The 21624-nt window shown below is 47.7% G+C and overlaps 1 protein-coding gene across 4 annotated transcripts in view; it reads left to right on the top strand.

Annotated features, from left to right (window-relative positions):
- The window catches only part of USP42 (ubiquitin specific peptidase 42), a 75809-nt gene extending 54455 nt beyond the window's left edge, over positions 1 to 21354 (top strand). For all 4 annotated transcript variants that reach the window (XM_040439801.1, XM_040439805.1, XM_040439802.1 and 1 more), the window contains 9 exons: positions 46 to 128; positions 754 to 865; positions 2815 to 2955; positions 3535 to 3635; positions 3728 to 3860; positions 4997 to 5548; positions 16049 to 16134; positions 16229 to 17038; positions 19372 to 21354. In XM_040439801.1, coding sequence (XP_040295735.1) covers positions 46 to 128; positions 754 to 865; positions 2815 to 2955; positions 3535 to 3635; positions 3728 to 3860; positions 4997 to 5548; positions 16049 to 16134; positions 16229 to 17038; positions 19372 to 19387 — 2034 coding nt within the window. In that variant the 3' untranslated portion in view covers positions 19388 to 21354. The remainder of the gene's footprint in view (positions 1 to 45; positions 129 to 753; positions 866 to 2814; positions 2956 to 3534; positions 3636 to 3727; positions 3861 to 4996; positions 5549 to 16048; positions 16135 to 16228; positions 17039 to 19371) is intronic.
- Positions 21355 to 21624: the final 270 nt, after the last annotated feature.

Here is a 21624-nt window from a genome sequence, read left to right as displayed (position 1 = left end):
AGGTTTCTCTTTGGTAATGAAAATCCTTTAATTTTTTTTGATTAGACTTCCCATAGTGTAACTAAAGCCTTGGAACAGTTTGTGAAAGCAGAACAGCTTGATGGGGATAACGCATATAATTGCAGCAAGTGAGTAAGACTACATATTATTATTTTTTAGGTGTGTGTGTGAATTTGATGGCATTCTGCATGTTGGCACCCTACTTAAATTAGTTTACTTCCAAACACAACTGGGTGTCAGTATTCTACTTGCCTGCCTGGGACTGTCCACTTTGAGTGCTGTCAGTGCAAGGTGAACGGTAACGCCCAGTTGTCAATGTATTAATATATTTATAGTCTGAATTTTCTTACAGGGTTCCTGTAATTTCACAGCTTGTAGTTACACGCTGAACACGGTGTTATCCTTTTCTAAGTTCTAGTCTATGACATAGAGGTCTGTAGTTGAAACGGGCTGAAATCTGCTGTGACTTTCAGGTCTCTAGTTTTAATTTAATTGAATCTCCTATTAATATGTCTGTAAAATGGCCCTTTGAATAGGGCCATTTTACATGTAGCAGAATTACTATGGAATTAGTGTGAGGATTTATGTATAAATGAGAGCTGGCTGTCGGCACAATGGGCTGTTGCTGCACAGCAGGGGGTGGCAATGCAGATCATGCTATCATTACAGCCTACAACATTTGTAAAAGTTAGCATAAAGTGCCGCCCCTTCTGACATTAATTTGCCCATATCTCCCTTCTGATGTTTTATTAGGTGTAAACAATTGGTTACCGCAACAAAAAGATTCACAGTACATCGAATATCCAATGTGCTGACTTTGTCCTTGAAGAGGTTTGCAAGCTTCAGTGGTGGGAAACTTTCAAAGGTAAATCTTCTTCTTTATCCCTTTGTCACTTTTCTGTTCTGGCACATGTGATGTTGTGACTTGAAATCCATCAATCTCCCTGCATGTCGACTGCTCTTTATTTCACTCATTGCAAAGAGTCCTTACCCGTCCTATTACTGCCGATCGTCTTAAAACTGATGGTTTGACGACCAAGTGGGGGTTCTCTGATTGTGGTTTAACCACCAGGTTTGCTTCAGAGATGCATAGTTTGGCGATTCCCATCTGGTATTTGTGGAGGGAACATGGACCAGCCTTTGCTGTGTCCAGGACATCATGGAACCAGTGCTACTGCTTTTTTTTTTTGTATTTTAAACTTGGTTAAATGTGATGTTCCAGCAAGATGACGCTTGCCCACGCATTGCTTGCTTTACACAAAGTGCTAATCAGGGTATCCCCTGGCCAGGTCCATCACCAGATCTCTCCTCCATCAAGAAAGTCTGGCCCTGGATAGGGTGACAGAGCTCCCAGCACCCACCTTTGCTGAACTATGGGTCAAAGTTAAAAGAGCTTGGAATTATGTACCACAGGATAGGGTTGGGCGATATCAAAAATATTCCCACTATATTAAGAAATTTATCGTGATAACGATATATATATCGCGATAAATACCCATTTAGAAAAAACTTGGGGCCACAAGGAGAGATTATACTGTATGGGGGCCACAAGGAGACATTATACTGTATGGGGGCCACAAGGAGACATTATACTGTATGGGGGCCACAAGGAGAGATTATACTGTATGGGGGCCACAAGGAGACATTATACTGTATGGGGGCCACAAGGAGACATTATACTGTATGGGGGCCACAAGGAGACATTATACTGTATGGGGGCCACAAGGAGACATTATACTGTATGGGGGCCACAAGGAGACATTATACTGTATGGGGGCCACAAGGAGACATTATACTGTATGGGGGCCACAAGGAGACATTATACTGTATGGGGGCCACAAGGAGACATTATACTGTATGGGGGCCACAAGGAGACATTATACTGTATGGGGGCCACAAGGAGACATTATACTGTATGGGGGCCACAAGGAGACATTATACTGTATGGGGGCCACAAGGAGACATAATACTGTATGGGGGCCACAAGGAGACATTATACTGTATGGGGGCCACAAGGAGACATTATACTGTATGGGGGCCACAAGGAGACATTATACTGTATGGGGCTATTATACTGATGGGACTCATGATGACCTGTATATTATTCCCTAATGCCTGCTATGAGAGATCAAGTGCCACCACCATGTGCAGTGCAGCTTGCAGGCAGGGCCAGGGCCGCAGGAGACATAGACAGTACAACCTTTATTTCTGACACCCGGGCCGTTAGGGTCTCTCACTCCTCTTCCCCCACCTTGGCTTGGACACGGACTGCTGACTGACTTTGCGCGTCTCGCTCCTGTGCTCGGCCAGTGAATAAGGGAGCGAGGAAGAGACTGAGGCGGCCGCTGCAGTAACTAATATGGTATGTAGGGGCGGGCTGACACAGATTTAGGAGCGGTCAGCGCACATATGATCGCTCCAATGACGCCACAACATACAGCGGTTATTTGGAAACAGCAATATCGCCATATCGCTGTTTCTTAATATCGCGGTATATCTTGACACCGGTTTACAGCTCAACCCTACCACAGGAGGCTATCCAGCATCTGTATGACCGCTACCATGCCAGAGTGGCAGGCTGTATCACAGCAAGGGGGAGATGCCACCCAGTATTAATGTGACCCTGTCCCAACATACCCTGCTGCAGAACCCAAAATAAAAAGTTGTATGATCATTGACCAAGCACCACCAGCAGTTTTATACTTTGTAAATCTCAGCTCAGTTATGTAAGATTGACAGACAGGTGTTCTTATGGGCTCCTTAATCTTATCTTTTCTTTTTTTTTGTTTCTCATTCCTCCCTTGTTGTATTCAGGAAATAAAGTACCCAGAATACCTTAACATCCGTCCATTCACATCCAACCCCCATGGAGAACCAATCATGTACTCTTTATATGCTGTTCTTGTGCATACAGGCCTAAGTTGTCACACCGGGCACTACTTCTGCTATGTAAAGGTGAGCGAATTCTAGGAAACGTATTATATATTACTACAAAGTCCAGTAAGCAGAGTCCTCTGGTTTCTCGTCCTATAAAAACAAGGTTGTCTCCAGAGCTACTCAATAATAGTCCTTAACGTTGTTTCCATTAAAAGTTAGGCTACTTTCACACTAGCATTTTGGCTTTCTGTTTGGGAGATCCGTTCTGACACTTAATGTAAATCAATGGGGACGGATCCGTTTTCTATGACACAATCTGGCACAATAGAAAACGGATCCGTCCTCCATTGACTTTCAATGGTGTTCAAGACGGATCCGTCTTGGCTATGTTAAAGGTAATACAAACGGATCCGTTCTGAACGGATGCAGACGTTTGTATTATCTGAACGGATCCGTCTGTGCAGATCCGTGATGGATCCCCACCAAACGCGAGTGTGAAAGTAGCCTTATCACGTGTGAGCAGTGATAACCTTTCGGGTGTCAAGTTCAGATCATGCCAATAGCATAAGAAGTACAACCAGCAATCGGTACAAATTCATACTGTTTACTATAACTTCTTGTTCAGTAATCATTACTGTAAATTCTGATCTATTTCAGGCCAGTAATGACCAATGGTACTTGATGAACGACTCAATCGTGTCCAGTGCAGATATTCGGACTGTGCTCAACCAGCAGGCATACCTTCTGTTTTATATCCGGTATATATTTCACACTTGGCTTTGCTCATCTTAAAACAAAAAAGCTCTCTTGTATTTTCTTCAGAGGTTTAATTTCTCTTTCTTTCCCCAAGATCGCAGAATGTACAGTGTGGAGACTCGCCTTACTCCCATCAGTCTGCCAGCCCCAACTCTCCTCAGCCCAGCAGCAGCCATCAAGTTGGAGGCACAAAGTCCGATTTCATAGGACCCCAGCAGATGATCAAAGTAAGACTGCACTGTGTCCTATATTTGAACAGTATTTTGTTTTCTTGTGTTTTCTGAGAGGGCGACTTGTTGTTTATGGTCCGATAAATAACATTTAAAGAGGGTATGCACATATACTCTCCTAATCTAACATCAGGTGTGGAGAGACCCAACTACGCGCTAGATAGACTGTTGGTGATGGAACTATCTGATGCCCAGCGAGTATTATGCACAGGTCCCGTTAATTAAAATGGGACGCATGCATCTTCCCTAACCCAATTTTAGATCGGGTGGGAATGTATGCCTGGACAAACTCATTCAAGTCAATGGGCATGTTGAAGGCTTTCTCCAGGATTAGGAAAGTCATGTCTGCTTTCTTCCAAAAACAGCATTACACTCCCATCTCAGGCTGAACTGCAAAAGTAGACACAACCCATGGACAAGTATGATGCTGTTTTAGGAAGACAGCAGGAATGTTCTTCTAATCCTGGACAAGTCCTTTAAAGGGGTTGTCAGGTTTCTTATATTGATGACCTCTGCACAGGAAAGGTCATCAGTATCAGATTGACGGGTCCAACTGCCGGCGGCCCCGGTCATCAGCTGCTTGAAGAGACCACAGCTACAGTTACACTCAGTCTGCTCTTTCCCATTGAAGTGAATGGGACGGAGGAGCTGCAATTACCCCTCGACAGCGAGTGGGTAAACGTTGAAGAGAATTCAGCGCTTGTTCTCTTCGAACAGCTGATCGCGGTGGTGTGAGCCGGGAGTCAGACCCCTGACGATCTGATGTAGGTCATCAATATAGGAAATCGGCCAACCCTTTAAAATCAATGGTAAACTGCCCTTCTACTTTTTTCTGTAAAGTTAGAAATATTAGCTCAATCTTACTATTAAGCTGATCATACACATAGGAGAAATGTAGGTCAGACGTGCCACTATCTGTGGGATCTGGGACCGGTTCATGCGTTTGGGGGCCTGCTGACTGTCACCCCCCCAATGGCAGTGGTGTCATCCAGCTGGCTGGATTTCAACATCCCCAATCCTTTGTTGCCCAGAGAGGCAATTCTCTTCTCCTTATTGAAAGCATAAAACGTGTAGATTATATGAACAGAACAGTGTGTCAGTTACAACTACAATATTTTTTTATTTTTTTGTAGAACGCAAAGAACATGAATGGTAATAGATCACCAAAAACCTCTCTAAATGGTAACGGAATAAATGGCAACATTCTTAAAAGATGCATCGGCCCTTTGCCCATGAACAGACAAATGACTGTGAACGGCAAAAAACAAAAAATCATAGTTAACATTAATAAACCCCTTCCTGCCCAAGAAATCTCCTCTGACGCTAAACAGAACGGCCCATCCCAGTCTACCTCTGCACCCCCATCCACCAGTGATCTCCCATATAAGTTGAAACGTGGACCTCTGGCCAGTGCCAGTCCTGCAGTATCTTCCACCGTGCTGGTTCCTTATGGGGCAGAATCTGAGGAGGAATCTGAAGAGGAGAGTAAAGGCGTACGGAAAGGAAGATTTAGTGCTGACTTGGTGAACACATCTGTCATCACTAATGGACATGCTACCATTGACTTGAATGGTAACTCTGTTCTGACAGAAGAAGAGCCGGCGTCTAAATCTAATCAAACTGACCAAGAAGTGCATGAGTCCACCGACGCTGCCGGTCCCGTTAAACACAACGGCTCTGTGGAAGTAAGTTTTGTGTGTTACTCCTCTTTCTATACAGAAGCTTTGGAAAGTGAGAGCTGCAATCTGATGCCATGGGCAACTATTCCACTTTTCTATTGCTCCAGTTTTCTGAAAGATGAAAAAGCCTGATATTTCAGCCTTGCCTAACCTACATCTGGTATTTGACTGCCCAACGTTTTTATGGGGGAGAATTCCATGAATAGATGTATGTTGTGTTCCTGGGGGATATTTCCATGTAAACCTTAGTAATAAATGGCGTGTGGGGGGGAGGGGGGGGTGTCATCTATCAAACTGGTGTAAAGTAGAACTGGCTTAGTTGCCCATAGCAACCAATCAGATTCCACCTTTCATTTTGGACAGCTCTTTTGGAAAATGAAAGGTGGAATCTGATTGGTGTAAAGTAGAACTGGCTTAGTTGCCCATAGCAACCAGTTTGATAAATGACCCCCTGGATTTTTACCTGCCCTAAAATAGTGCGCCTTCACATGAGACCGAATTGCAGTTTAGACCTACCTATGTGAGTAATCAGATTCAGGGCTGAATTAGGGTGAAATGTTAAGGAAAACATCCATTTGAGCAGATTTTCACACATTTTGTAAGGTCTTTCTTTTGTCATGTACTGACCATGAAGGGGTATCCCAACTAGGATTGGGCGTGTTGGATTTCTACCGATCTTTTGTTCTCACAGGAGGGGGTCTGGCATCTGTTTATTCCTCATTTCCTATTGAGACATGTATACTCAACCAAACTGCACGTGTATGGGAGGGTCAGAAGGGATAGTTTGGCTAACTGCTATCCAAGGTCGCACTCCTTTTTGGTTTTTTTTTTCTCTCCCCCGGAAGACTAAAAATACTCTTAGTATTTTTGAGCAGTATTTTAAACCAAGTGTAGTATGAAATAAAATTCTAGACTTTTATTATTTTTCTGACAATATTTCCATTTTCGGTCTTGTTCTTTGTGGGGCATATTGTATTTTCAGTGACACCATTTTGGGGTATGTATACCTTATTAACTTTTATAAACTTTTTTGGGGGTGATAATTGTGGGGGAGAGCAGTTCCACCATTGCTTTTTGCACTTTATATTTACGGTGCTCACTGTGTGGTATAACTAGCGTGTTACTGTTATTCTATGGGTCAGTACAATTACCATGATACCAAATATGCATCAATTTATGGGTTTTTTTGTTTTGTTTTTTAACAACTTTTTGGATTCTAACAGTTCATCACGTTACATCCCTGCATTCCAAGAGCCAGAACTCATTCTTTTTTACTCTGTTGTAGAGGGCTTTTTTTTTTTTTGTAGGTCGAGATGTATCTTATAATAATAAATAATAAAATGTATTTATATAGCGCCACAATATTTCGCAGTGCTTTACCAGTTCATAGGGTTCATATACAAAACAAAAATAACTGGATAATATGCAACTGAAACACTAGGAGTCAGGGCCCTGCTCGCAAGAGCTTACAATCTATTAGGAATTGGGGTAGACACATAAAGTAGTTGATTGTTGTATCTTTCATTGGTACAATTTTTTTGGGGGTACGTGGGACTTACTAACATTTATTTCTCGCCCATATTCCTTGGGGGACACAGGAAACCATGGGTATAGCTCTGCTCCCTAGGAGGCGTGACACTAAGTGAAAGCTGTAAGCCCCTCCTCCATCAGCTATACCCTTCAGCCTGGAGAGAGAGACTACCAGTTTTTGCTTAGTGTCCAAGGAGGCAAGACACTCCCTGCTTAGGCAGGGTTGTTTTCCTATAATTTTTTATTTTTGCGTTATTTGTTGTTTTTAATTCGGTTTTTTTCTACTTACAGGGACAACAGAGGCGCACTAGACCCCTCTGTTTTCTCCCGGGGTTGAGTCGCGCCAGTGCCGGTAATACCGCACTGCCGCCTCCCCCACAGAAGACAAGGTGGACCAGGGCAGCCTCGCTCCCCTGCGTCCCACCAGCTCAAGGGTCGCCCGCACGCCAAGTCCCTCCCCCGGCTTCCTGCCACTGCGGTGCCAGTGGCTGAAGGGGCGACCCTGCTGGATGGATTGAGGGCGAAGACAGCGTATGGTGAGAGTGGCTGCTCCAGCCTCCCCTTCCCTCCCTCCCACCGCTGCTACATCTCTCCGTGGTGTCCATCAACCCCCCCCCCCCCCCCCCCCCCCCATGGGCATATCGGGGCCGGCAACTTTACCGGCCATCATTTGGGGGGGACTTCGTTCTGGTGTTGCAGACCCAGGACAAGGTGGTTCTTAGGGGGGTGACTACCACTTCAACGGCAGGGCAGTCAGGGGGACGGCTGTATGAGGAGTCGTCACATTCAGGCGGGGGGCCGCTTGCTTGGCGCGAACGGCACCTTTTTCATGGCCGGCACTTCATCTACCTAGGGGGTTAAATCATTTTGCCGCGCGCGCGCGGCTCTGCTTCTCCTTCAGCGCGGCAAGGGGGGGGGGGGGAGCTTCCTACATGCGCTCCGCTACTTCCTGGTTCGTCGGGCTCCACATCTCAGGTGCTGCGTGGAACTCTCTCTGCCGTCCGATCCTGAAGCTATTCACCTCCGTGCCTGCCGCCTCTCCTCCACAGCCTCCCTTCAGTCTGCTGCCCTTGCTGTCTGCCGCTTGCATCATCTGGGTCTGGTAGGACTGTTAACCCCCTCCGTGCCACCAGTACTGTTACTTGGGTGTGATCCCCGTTTTTTTCACCTCGGGTCTCCCACTTTAAGTGCAACTTTTTTTCCACCATGTCAGACCCTTCTGCAGCTGCCAAGCCTTGGTACCATGCCTGTACCGCTTGTAGGGAAGCCTTTCCCCGGGGGCAGTCTGATCCGCACTGTCCTGCATGCCGAGCTCCACCGCAGCCTCAGTCGCCCGCTGTGTCGCTCCCTGCTTCCTCTGACCCGCCTGACTGGGCTAGATCCCTGTCCCAGGCCGTGGAAAGCCTCACTCATGTCGTGGGCCGCCTAATAGACAGGCCGCCTACCCCGCAGGACGCCACTCTTACTGTCGCGCCCTCCGGGTCCATCGCTTCTGCCGCTGCGGCGGGTTCACCCTCTCTTAGTGACCCTTCCCGAGCTAGGCACTCTCAGAAGCGTTTTAGAGTAGAGCGAGCCTCCTCCTCGGATGCCTCCCTCTCCCCGCCACGTGTGCGCACTCAGACGGGCCTCTCCTCTCCAAAGGATTCGCTCTCTGAAGGTGAATTGGCGGTTTCAGATTTGGAAATGGACTCGGCCCTGCCGTCCAAGCTAGCCTCAGCGATGGGTCAACTCATCTCTGATATTCGTGACACCTTTAAGGTGCAAGATGACCCCCCTAGCTCTGACGCAGCTAGCGTCTCCTTTATCAGACCCAGGCAGGCCTCAAAAGTTTTTCCAATCCACTCTGATTTCTCCTCCGTGGTGTCTAAGGCTTGGGCTCGCCCGGCCGCCCGTTTTGTCAACCCCAAGAAGCTGGACATTTGCTATCCTTTTCCGGCCGATGTCGTGGCCACCTGGTCGTCCCCACCCAAGGTGGACCCCCCTGTGGCCCGTTTGTCAAAGAACACGGCCATCCCTGTTCCCGACGGGTCCTCTCTTCAGTCAGCGGAGGACCGTCGCATGGAGACCCTTTCCAAGGGCATTTTTGCTGCCTCCGGTTCTGCCCTCAGACCGGTTTTTGCCTCTGCTTGGGCAGGTAAAGCAATTTCTGCTTGGGGTGCGCAGCTGGAGCAGGAGTTGGACTCGGACGTCCCCATCCAGGACCTACGTTCCTTGGCCCAGCTTATTATTCGGGCCGGGAATTTTGTTTGTGAGGCCTCCCTTGATGCGGGAGCCCTTATTGCACGCTCCTCCGCCCTGGCGGTTTCCGTCAGGAGGGAGCTCTGGCTGAAGGTTTGGAAAGCGGACGCTGCCTCCAAACGTTCCTTGGCGGGGCTACCGTTTGCGGGTTCCCGCCTTTTCGGGGTCCGCCTAGACGAGCTTATTTCGGAGGCCACGGGTGGTAAAAGCACCCATCTTCCTCAACCCCAAGCCAGGGGCGCCCCCCGCGGACGCCCCGGTGCGTCTCGTTTTCGGTCCTCCCGCAGGAACTCTGGGGCTCCCCCCGCAGCTGCCGCTTCGGCCCCTCCCCAGGATAAGCGTAGGAAGCCGTTTTTTCGGGCGCAGGCCGCAGGCTGCCCGCACACCCGCAGCAAAGCAGTCCTCTGCCTGAAGGCGCGCCCCCACCCACCCGGGTGGGGGGCCGGCTCCTCCTTTTCAGGGAGGTCTGGATGGCTCACGTCTCCGACGCCTGGGCTCTCGAAATTGTGTCCTCCGGATACAAAATCGAATTCGCGTCCTTCCCTCCAGATCGGTTCTTTCGCTCCCGCCCGCCGCGGGACCCGAAAAGCGCGGCTGCGTTCTCCGCGGCTGTTCAAGCCTTACTGGACAGAGGGGTGTTTACCCCCGTTCCTCTAGAGGAAAGGTTCCAAGGGTTCTATTCGAACCTCTTTGTAGTTCCCAAGAAGGGAGGTTCGGTGCGGCCCATTTTGGACCTCAAAAAGCTCAACCGTTTTCTCCTCCTTCGACGGTTTCGGATGGAGTCCCTCCGTTCCGCGGTGGCTTCCCTGGAGCGGGGAGACTTCATGTCTTCCATCGATATACAGGATGCCTACCTCCATGTTCCGGTAGCCCGGTGTCACCATCGCTTCCTCCGATTCGCCGTGGGGGACCTCCACTTCCAATTTGTCGCCCTTCCCTTTGGGCTGGCAACAGCCCCCCGGGTGTTCACCAAGGTCCTGGCCCCGGTTTTGGCCTTACTCCGTTCCAGGGGTGTTTTTCTGCTACCGTACTTGGACGATATCCTCATCAAGGCTCCGTCCCTTTCTCAAGCGGTTGCCAGCGTGGATCTCACTCTAGAGACTCTGGCGAGGTTCGGTTGGGTCATCAACTTCCCCAAGTCCTCCCTTCCCCCCTCCAGACAACTGGTCTTCCTGGGAATGCTTTTAGACACGGGAGCGGCGGAAGTACGTCTTCCCTCGGAAAAACGATTGACCCTCCGCCGGGCGATTCGGGGTCTCCTTCTCCACCGTCGACCGTCCTTCCGCTTCTGCATGCGGGTCTTGGGGCAGATGGTTGCCTGCTTCGAGGCGATCCCATTTGCGCAGTTTCACTCCCGCCCTCTCCAACGGGCGATCCTCTCCTCCTGGGACAAATCGCCGCAGTCTCTGGATCATCCCTTCCATCTATCGCCTCCGGTGCGGTCATCTCTCCGCTGGTGGTTACAGTCCCCTCTTCTGGGCAGGTCCTTTCTGCCGCTCAACTGGTTGGTGGTTACAACCGATGCCAGTCTCTTGGGCTGGGGAGGCGTGTTTCCTCCCCGATCCGTCCAGGGCATTTGGTCTCCATCGGAGTCCAAACTCTCGATCAATGTCCTGGAGCTGAGAGCGGCCCTTCTGTCTCTGCGACACTGGACTCATCTGCTGAAGGGTCATCCAGTTCGTGTGCAATCGGACAACGCCACGGCCGTGGCATACATAAACCACCAGGGGGGCACTCGCAGCGCTGCAGCGATGCGGGAGGTCACCAGCATTCTCCGTTGGGCGGAAGCCCACGTCCCGGCTCTATCGGCAATTTTTATTCCAGGGGTGGACAATTGGGCGGCGGACTTCCTCAGTCGCACCACTGTCGACCCCGGCGAGTGGTCTCTTCACCCGGAGGTATTCGAGGCCATTTGCCTTCGTTGGGGCATGCCGGACGTGGACCTCATGGCCTCCAAGTTCAATCACAAGGTCCCCGCCTATCTGTCCAGGGCCAGGGATCCGGGAGCTTGCGGAGCCGACGCCCTCGTTCGTCCTTGGCGAGGCTTCGCGCGTCCGTACATATTCCCTCCCATCCCACTCCTGCCCAAAGTCCTTCGGAAGATCGCGGCGGAGGGCGTCTCGGTGATTCTGGTCGCTCCGGACTGGCCCCGCCGGTCTTGGTATGCCGACCTCATGCTGCTCCTGGCAGACGCGCCCTGGCCGCTGCCCGCCAGGGAAGATCTTCTCTCTCAGGGACCGATCTTCCACCCGCGTTTAAGGTCCCTACGTTTGACGGCGTGGTTGTTGAGACCACCGTCTTGACACGTAGGGGTTTTTCTGCGGACGTCGTCCGCACCATGATCCGTGCCCGCAAGCCGTCCTCTTCTAGGATCTATTATAGGACCTGGAGGACCTATTTGGGGTTCTGTGCCGATCTGGGGATTCCTCCGCTCCGCTTTTTTCTCCCCACTGTTTTGTCCTTCCTGCAGAGCGGACTCGCCCAAGGTCTGGGTCTTAGTTCTTTGAAGGGTCAGGTGTCTGCGCTGTCCATTTTGTTTCAGCGCCCACTGGCCCCCCTTGGTCCTGTCAAGACCTTCCTTCAGGGCGTGGCTCACGCGGTTCCCCCGTACCGCCCTCCGGTACCGCCCTGGGACCTGAACCTGGTTCTCTCAGCGCTCCAGGCTTCTCCTTTCGAGCCTCTGCGGACGGTTTCCTTGCGACTTCTGTCCTGCAAGGTTATTTAACCTTGTGGCCGTCACCTCTTTTCGGAGGGTGTCCGAATTGGCTGCACTCTCCTGTCTGGAACCTTTCCTAGTGTTCCACCAGGACAAGGTGGTCCTTCGTCCGGTCCCTTCCTTCCTTCCTAAGGTGGTCTCCGCCTTTCATCTGAACGAGGACATCGTTCTCCCCTCTTTGTGTCCTTCCCCTTCCCACCCCCGGGAGAGGGAGCTTCATCGCCTGGACGTTGTCAGGGCGCTCAAGGTTTACCTGGAGGTGACCAGCTCTTTCAGGCGTACTGACTCGCTCTTTGTGGTTCCGGAGGGGTCGCACAGAGGGATGGCGGCGTCCAAAGTTTCTATCGCCCGTTTGGTCAAGATGGCTGTTACTGAGGCTTATCTCGCCTCAGTAACAGGGCAAGGTTCCGCCCCTTGGTGTTACCGCTCACTCCACTAGAGCGATCGGAGCTTCCTGGGCTCAGAGGAATCGGGCTTCTACGGAGCAGATTTGCAAGGCGGCCACGTGGTCCTCCTTGCACACTTTCACCAAGTTCTACAGGGTGCATACTCATGCGTCGGCTGACGCTGCTTTAGGCCGTCTGGTGTTGCAGGCGGCAGTTGATTGATGCCTCTGGTGTTGGTCTAGTTGTTCTGGTCCCTCCCTTCTGGGACTGCTCTGGAACGTCCCATGGTTTCCTGTGCCCCCCAAGGAATATGGGCGAGAAAAGAAGACTTTTGTATTACTTACCAGTAAAGTCTCTTTCTCGCTCTTCCTTGGGGGACACAGCACCCACCCTTCATTTGGGTTTACAGTTGTGGTTCCGGCTTGGTTGCCCCTGTTGGGGCTTGACAGTTCCTTTTTTTCCGGTTGGTGGTTATCTTTCACTACTTGGACACGCAACTGGTAGCCTCTCTCTCCAGGCTGAAGGGTATAGCTGATGGAGGAGGGGCTTACAGCTTTCACTTAGTGTCACGCCTCCTAGGGAGCAGAGCTATACCCATGGTTTCCTGTGTCCCCCAAGGAAGAGCGAGAAAGAGACTTTACTGGTAAGTAATACAAAAGTCTCCTTTTTTTGGGGTGGTTTCAATAGGAAAACACAATTTTGTACTTTTTGCTTTTTTATATTGTTCATGGGGCGGTATAATTAACATGTTTTGATATACACGTTGCGGCAAGCTGGGTGTGATAACGTTTTTTAAACAAACTTTATTAACTTTAAATATTTATTAACTTTTCTTTTTTTTACTCTCACTATAATGTACTGGTATACCTTTTATATAAATACATTATAGCCTATCTCTGTACATAGGCATGCGCAGCCTATTTTAGGGTGTGCACCCTAAAGAACAAACACATATATATATATATATATACACAGTACAGACCAAAAGTTTGGACACACCTTCTCATTCAAAGAGTTTTCTTTATTTTCATGACTATGAAGGCATCAAAACTAGGAATTAACACATGTGGAATTATATACATAACAAACAAGTGTGAAACAACTGAAAATATGTCATATTCTAGGTTCTTCAAAGGAGCCACCTTTTGCTTTGATTACTGCTTTGCACACTCTTGGCATTCTCTTGATGAGCTTCAAGAGGTAGTCCCCTGAAATGGTCTTCCAACAGTCTTGAAAGAGTTCCCAGAGATGCTTAGCACTTGTTGGCCCTTTTGCCTTCACTCTGCGGTCCAGCTCACCCCAAACCATCTCGATTGGGTTCAGGTCCGGTGACTGTGGAGGCCAGGTCATCTGGCGTAGCACCCCATCACTCTTCTTCATGGTCAAATAGCCCTTACTTTCAAAGTTTTCCCAATTTTTCGGCTGACTGGCTGACCTTCATTTCTTAAAGTAATGATGGCCACTCGTTTTTCTTTACTTAGCTGCTTTTTTCTTGCCATAATACAAATTCTAACAGTCTATTCAGTAGGACTATCAGCTGTGTATCCACCTGACTTCTCCTCAACGCAACTGATGGTCCCAACCCCATTTATAAGGCAAGAAATCCCACTTATTAAACCTGACAGGGCACACCTGTGAAGTGAAAACCATTTCAGGGGACTACCTCTTGAAGCTCATCAAGAGAATGCCAAGAGTGTGCAAAGCAGTAATCAAAGCAAAAGGTGGCTACTTTGAAGAACCTAGAATATGACATATTTTCAGTTGTTTCACACTTGTTTGTTATGTATATAATTCCACATGTGTTAATTCATAGTTTTGATGCCTTCAGTGGGAATCTACAATTTTCATAGTCATGAAAATAAAGAAAACTCTTTGAATGAGAAGGTGTGTCCAAACTTTTGGTCTGTACTGTATATATATATAGCCTTTATGCCATTAGTCCCCATTATCAGCCCCCAGCAAACTCATTTTTTATAAAATAAAAAACCACTTACCTCTTTGCTCCTGGACGCCGCCCGCGATCCTCTTCCTCCTACTGTCACGCACAGCGTGACGTCACAAAGTGCCTCACACTGTGCGCAGCCCTGCACAGCCGAGGACCAGGAAGCGGTAAGTACATAGCGTTCACCGCTTCCTGGTCCTCCGGTACTAATGAGCACTTCCAAAATGGAAGCGCTCATTAGTATTCGCCGACCAGCAGGCTTGATTAGGGTGTGCCCAGGGACACCCTGTGCGCACGCCTAGGTCTCTGTATCTGTGTCAGGCTGTGTCTGTGGCACAGTCTAATAGATGTATACCTGTGTCAGGTCTGGGGGCCTTTGTTAGGCCCCAGCTACCATGGCACCCTACAATTGTGTTCATAGGAGGCCAATGGTGACAGGGAGTCCTCTCCTAACAGCCAAGATGCTGCTTTTTCTCAGGGAGTAAAATTGACTGCATGGGCATCTACTTGTCCAGGCATTATTGCCACCACTGCTGCTATCTTAGGGCTCTTTCACACCTGCGTTCTTTTCTTCCGGCATAGAGTTCCGTCGTCGGGGCTTTATGCCGGAAGAATCCTGATCAGTTTTTTCCTAATGCATTCTGAATGGAGTGAAATCCGTTCAGGATGCATCAGGATGTCTTCAGTTCCGGACCGGAACGTTTTTTGGCCGGAGAAAATACCGCAGCATGCTGCGCTTTTTGCTCCGGCCAAAAATCCTGAACACTTGCCGCCCATTGAAAGGCATTAATCCGGATCCGGCCTTAAGCTAAACGTTGTTTCGGCGCATTGCCGGATCCGACGTTTAGCTTTTTCTGAATGGTTACCATGGCTGCAAGGACACTAAAGTCCTGGCAGCCATGGTAAAGGGGAGTGGGGGAGCAGTATACTTACCGTCCGTGCGGCTCCCCGGGCGCTCCAGAGTGACGTCAGGGCGCCCCACGCGCATGGGTGACGTGATCACATGGATCACGTCATCCATGTGCATGGGGCGCTCTGACGTCATTCTGGAGCGCCCGGGGAGCCGCACGGACGGTAAGTATACTGCTCCCCCGCTCCCCACTACTACTATGGGTGCCATAGTAACACTGAACGCATTTTGAAGACGGATCCGTCTTCAAATGCTTTCATTTCACTTACGTTTTTCCGGATCCGGCGGGCACCTCCGGCAAATGGAGTGCACGACGGATCCGGACAACGCAAGTGTGAAAGAGCCCTAAGCTGTATGGTCAGCTTTTACACATTACAGCTTTGATGATTTCTTGACTCCCCCAATGTATTATTATAATTTTTTTGTAACTGTACAGCACATTTTAAAATTTGCCTTATAAACCATCAATGTTGGAAATTGATATGTGAACCTGTCCATTCACACACCCCTGGTCCCCACAGTTCCCCCAGCAATCATACATTTATCATCTATTCTGTGTTGTTAGTTGACAGAACCCTTTGAAGGAGCCATGTCATGATATTGAAGACCTATCCTCATGATGACAATATCTGATTGGTGGGGTCTGACTCCTATAACGCCACTGATTAGCTGTTTGTAGGGCACTAATGCGCAGCGGCCTTTTTAGCTGACTTGCTTTATGTGGTATAGCATTTATTTTATATAATAAGGATTTGCTGTAGTTTTATTATATTTCTGTTTTTAGGTTGACCTCCAAACTGTGACAAAGGAAGAAACAGCAGCAGCCATATCTTATCATCCGGAGAGTGAAAGATCAGAAGTAGAAGAACTGTAAGTAGATTGCATCAAGAGGAATTTTACTACACGTAAAGCTTTCCCTTTATAAGTAGTATAATTGTCATTTTTTTTTTTTTTCCTTTGTTAGTTTGCAGAATACAGAAAACCTAAACCTGGCCGTTGATCCAGGAGGTCTTCCAGAACACAACGCAGGTGACTATGAGGAGCATCAGAATGGATCGTCACCATCTTCTGTACCTGTGGAGCACCAAAGGGAAGCTAGCACTACACCTCAAGATGTGAAGAATGGAAATGATTATACATGCCACAATGGACATAGTGACAGGAAACATGTCCGCAGCGAGAGATCTCGATCTGTGCACGAGAGAGACTCCCGGAAGAGAGAACTGTATTCGCGGAGCAGAGACAGCTGCAAGTATGATCGCCATAAATACTATCACAGTGATGAATACAGACACAGGAATAATTTCTCTCGAGAAAGTGAAAGTCACAGGAGCCATGGGAGACATCGGTCAAAGAGCAGGGGGAGAATGGACGATCCGTATCGTTATCTGTCCAGACGGGATCGTTCACACAGCCGCGAGAGGAACCATTACAGCAGACATCAGCGATGGGATCATTTTCATTCCTCTTATAGAGATGATCGGGACAGAGTCTCATACGAGAACCGAGACGATCACTACAGGGATTCCAAGTACCATAGGAATGACTGGTACTATCACTCTAGAGACAGGCGTGATCATGGCTACAGCAGCAAGCACTCTCACTACTCTTCTTTCTCAAGGCACTCTGACTCTCATCATCACCATGGAAAGTTTAACCACCAACATTATGATAACAGTAAGAAACGAAAACCAGAGTACAGTAGCAGCACGGGGGAGGATTATTACGAGCCTGACTGCAAGAAAAGAGTGAACTCTATGGAAGAAAGGAAAGTGTAAGTTTCACCCGGTCAGATCTGCTGTCTGAATATTTAATGGTTATGTATCTACCTTTGAATATATATATATTTTTTTCTGTCTCAGTGCCTCTAAAATAAGAAAAATTCAACAACTTTGCCATTCATTAAATATTTCCTATCGTTTTGTGTATAAAGCTCCTATGCCAGGGATCAGCAACCGCCAGCACTCCAGCTGTTCTGAAACTACAACTCCCAGAGTGCTCCGTTCACTTCTGTGGGAATTAGATGTTTGCATGCTGGGAGTTGTAGTTTCACAGCAGCTGGAGTGCCAAAGATTGCTGATCCCTGCACAGTCCTGTCCTGTAGTCATTGCTGTTTTCTTCCGTGTCCATTCCAAACGTACACTAGCATAAAGTAAAAGCCAAAAGGAAGAGAACGTGACTGCAGGATCAGACTACACAGGATTTGTTTGTTGTCTGTTACCATGGAGACAGGCCTGTATTAGAGTTGTAGGAAAAAACTGTTAAGAAGTTTTCAGTGCGAACTATTGCAAAGTTCTCTAAATTTGTTCTCACGGTGGTCAATAGCCATAGGTGACAAATTTACGATCACTAGGGGTATGACCACTGGTACCCCCACCACTCGCATGAACCTGTATATCTTGAGTGGTAGCAAGTTCACCAGTGCATTTGGACTGACTGATACAGCTGAGTGCAGTACTTTGCAGTTTCATAGAAGTCTATGGAGTGGTGTTGTGCATGTGCACCACTGCTTTAAACACATGGGGGACTCTAAGACCTCTGTTCTTGTGACTGACGGTCGGACCCCCAGCATCAATTTTATGGTAGGTAGATGTTTATTATCAATTTATGACAACTTGACCCGGATAATGTGAAGAAGTAAAATAATGATGGTCATACAAATGGAAGGTTTTCCCACTTAAAAAAACTATGTATCCTAAGCTGACACTGATGCATGTTGCACACCCCATACTGACCCACAGAAGGGTCTGTTTCAAGCGCATAAAAAAAAAAAAAGGCCCCATTATGGGCTGAGGCATGATTTATCTCTGTTCATATAGGATACATTGTTTTTTGGCTGCTGGAGAACTTGCCTTTTGTATGGACTGCATGTGAAGCCCAAAGGAAGTTCTGGGCCATTGCATGTGGCATCTTTACATGTGCTGTTTACACCCTATTTAAAAGAAATTAAGTAATGATGTCCTTGTCACAATAATGGTGTGACTGCAGGCATTGTCTTACTCCATAGTTTGTCCACATCACGCAGAACGGAGATTTCCTAAACCGGCATAAAATAATCCTGGTCCTCCGTTTCTGTACTTGGGGACTAGTCCCTGTTTCTTCTTACACTCTTAGGCCTCTTTCACACTTGCGTTGTTGGGATCCGGCATGCACTTCCGTTGCCGGAGGTGCCTGCCGGATCCGTAACAACGCAAGTGTACTGAAAGCATTTGAAGACGGAACCGTCTTCCAAATGCTTTCAGTGTTACTATGGCACCCAGGACGCTATTAAAGTCCTGGTTGCCATAGTAGGAGCGGGGGAGCGGTATACTTACAGTCCGTGCGGCTCCCCGGGCGCTCCAGAATGACGTCAGAGCGCCCCATGCGCATGGATGACGTGATCCATGCGCTTGGGGCGCCCTGACGTCACTCTGGAGCGCCCGGGGAGCCGCACGGACGGTAAGTATGCTGCTCCCCTGCTCCCCGCTACACTTACCATGGCTGTCAGGACTTTAGCGTCCCGGTAGCCATGGTAACTATTCAGAAAAAGCTAAACGTCGGGTCCGGCAATGCGCCGAAACGACGTTTAGCTTAAGGCCGGATCCGGATCAATGCCTTTCAATGGGCATTGATCCCGGATCCGGCCTTGCGGCAAGTCTTCAGGATTTTTGGCCGGAGCAAAAAGCGCAGCATGCTGCGGTATTTTCTCCGGCCAAAAAACGTTCCGTACCGGAACTGAAGACATCCTGATGCATCCTGAACGGATTACTCTCCATTCAGAATGCATTAGGATAATCCTGATCAGTATTCTTCCGGCATAGAGTCCCGACGACGGAACTCTATGCCGGAAGACAAGAACGCAAGTGTGAAAGAGCCCTTACTTGCAATCATTTCATTTGTTTGCTGGAGGAGGTCTTGGAAAAGTCCCGGCCTGTTTTACTGTGAGACATAACTGGATTCTGTGGTAGTAATACAGCTGCCTAGCCATGCCACATTTTGTTTTTGTTCCTGAACCCCAGGTGCCCTCTTTGCCTCGCCGATAACTTTGTACACCATGTATATAATGTGAATGACCGTTATTTTACTTTCTTTGTAACATAATTTTTCCTTTTTTTTTTCTCTCTTTAGAACTGTAAAGACGTAGCATCTCCTGCATGGAATAGACTCCACTGAAACACCTTGAAATGCTGCATTTAAACTACCGCAGACATCCTCCTTTTTTTTATTTCACATTTTTGACTACCAGGGTTTTTCTTAGTTTTTGTTTTTAAGGAATTTTCTGCAAATTTGTTTTGTTTTGGACAAGTTCTCCAAATCTTTCACTTCTAATCAGAGTTACATAACCATATCTGGAAGACCATAGTGTGCTTATAGTTATTTTTGGGAACTGTATAAACATGTCCAGCATCCCATCCTATAATGTGACTAAAACAGGTTGCCTCCACTTATACAGCTGCTTAGGGGGGGAGTGTGGGATCCTTGTTAGACTGCACGCCTGCGCTGCATTCACTTCACACCGCTAAGCAGCTTGACAGCATATCTAATGTACGATTGCTCCTTTACTTTCTACTGTAAGAACTCTGCTCTGCAGTAGGCTGCAATGCAATATGCTGTAGGCTGAGCAGCTTGACAGCATATCTAATGTACGATTGCTCCTTTACTATCTACTGTAAGAACTCTGCTCTGCAGTAGGCTGCAATGCGATATGCTGTAGGCTGAGCAGCCTGACAGCATATCTAATGTACGATTGCTCCTTTACTATCTACTGTAAGAACTCTGCTCTGCAGTAGGCTGCAATGCGATATGCTGTAGGCTGAGCAGCCTGACAGCATATCTAATGTACGATTGCTCCTTTACTATCTACTGTAAGAACTCTGCTCTGCAGTAGGCTGCAATGCGATATGCTGTGGGCTGAGCAGCCTGACAGTAATGGGGAGGAGGAATTCATCCTGTTCTCCGTTCCTGTTAGGCAGCTCAGCCATGGGAGCAGATGACACACAAACTGTTGTAGAAAATAATTTTTGCTCAACTTTAGATAGTAATAGATCAATTGTACAAGAACATCCTGACAGGATGTATCCCATCTGTATTAGGACATGCTGATGGTTTAGTGAACCCAAGTCTGCTGATGGTATTCATGCTGGTTATGAGCCATGTACATCTTCCTTATTTTAATTTGAATTGCCCTTTTTATCATTGGCACTAGTTTAGATGCAGCATTCGCTATTGGAGTCCATGCTTTTTGTCTTCTGTCCATGCGCTACCAGACTCTCCTGGCCGAATCGATAAAGACCAGTTCACTCGCCCGTTCTACCTGTTGTGTAAAAACCGAACAGAGTTGGTGCTGTTTGACAATACTGTACAGAACTTTACCACACAAGTATTTTTCAATGGTTTTTAATTTTTGTTTTTGTTTTTGTTTTTATACACGTTTCATCCTACTGAACTTTTCAACTGCTGATCATTACGCGGCGTCTGATCTCAAGCGGAAACGGGAAATGCCCTGGAACATGTGCTCTCAAATGCTGCTTTTCTTAAAGACTCAGGATTATGTGTTTTTCTCAGCATGTTTATTTCCCACATGTGACACCGAGACCGAAGCTTGAGGAATTAAGGAGTCTTTCATGTAAATATATGATTAAAAGAAAAAGAAAATCTACAGCAAAAGACCTTGCATTTTGTCTCACTTGAGATGCTCTTGTATGTATGATAATCACGTACTGTATTTTAGATACTAATTGTATAAATCATCCTCCATGTTTATGTATGTTCTACTATAGAAACTTTTTATTATTTATTCCCATGGACCTGAGGAACTCAGAGCTACAGTGTGTTCATTCATATCAATCTTGGCACGAATTGGAAAGCGGAACCCTTAGGAAGGGGAAGGTGACTGATCAAAAAGTGACCAGTAAATTAATGGCATTCGTTCACGTAGACTATATGGCCATTTACAGATCAGTATACTAGGTATTTATCCTCTTGCCCATACATTATCAGGAGTATCGTTATTTGTATCCTTGCTGTGAAATGCTCAATCTATGATCTATTTAAATACTTTATAATTTGTATACACTTGCATCATTTTCCCACTATAAACAATGTGATGGGACGCTCCCACAATGTGGTTCTACAATGTCTGTTTTGGGCTCCTAACTATTATAATTTTTTTCTCCCATCTCTGGATCACCCCTTTAATTACCCCTAGCAAGCGTCTCCTGTGCCTCTTGGTCCCATGCTGTCTTCACTGACCTTCCACTCGCCGTCCTTCAAGCTCCTGCACGGGTGGGGTCATGTGTGCTACTGAAGCCATCGACTGGCTACAGTGGTGAAGTGTCTCCAAACACCACATTAATGCTGGGTCATATTTTGCTTGGGGAC

The sequence above is a fragment of the Bufo bufo genome, chromosome 7 (assembly GCF_905171765.1).
Source record: "Bufo bufo chromosome 7, aBufBuf1.1, whole genome shotgun sequence".
Classification (NCBI taxonomy): domain Eukaryota; kingdom Metazoa; phylum Chordata; class Amphibia; order Anura; family Bufonidae; genus Bufo; species Bufo bufo.
This window is presented reverse-complemented; position numbering and strand designations above follow the sequence as displayed.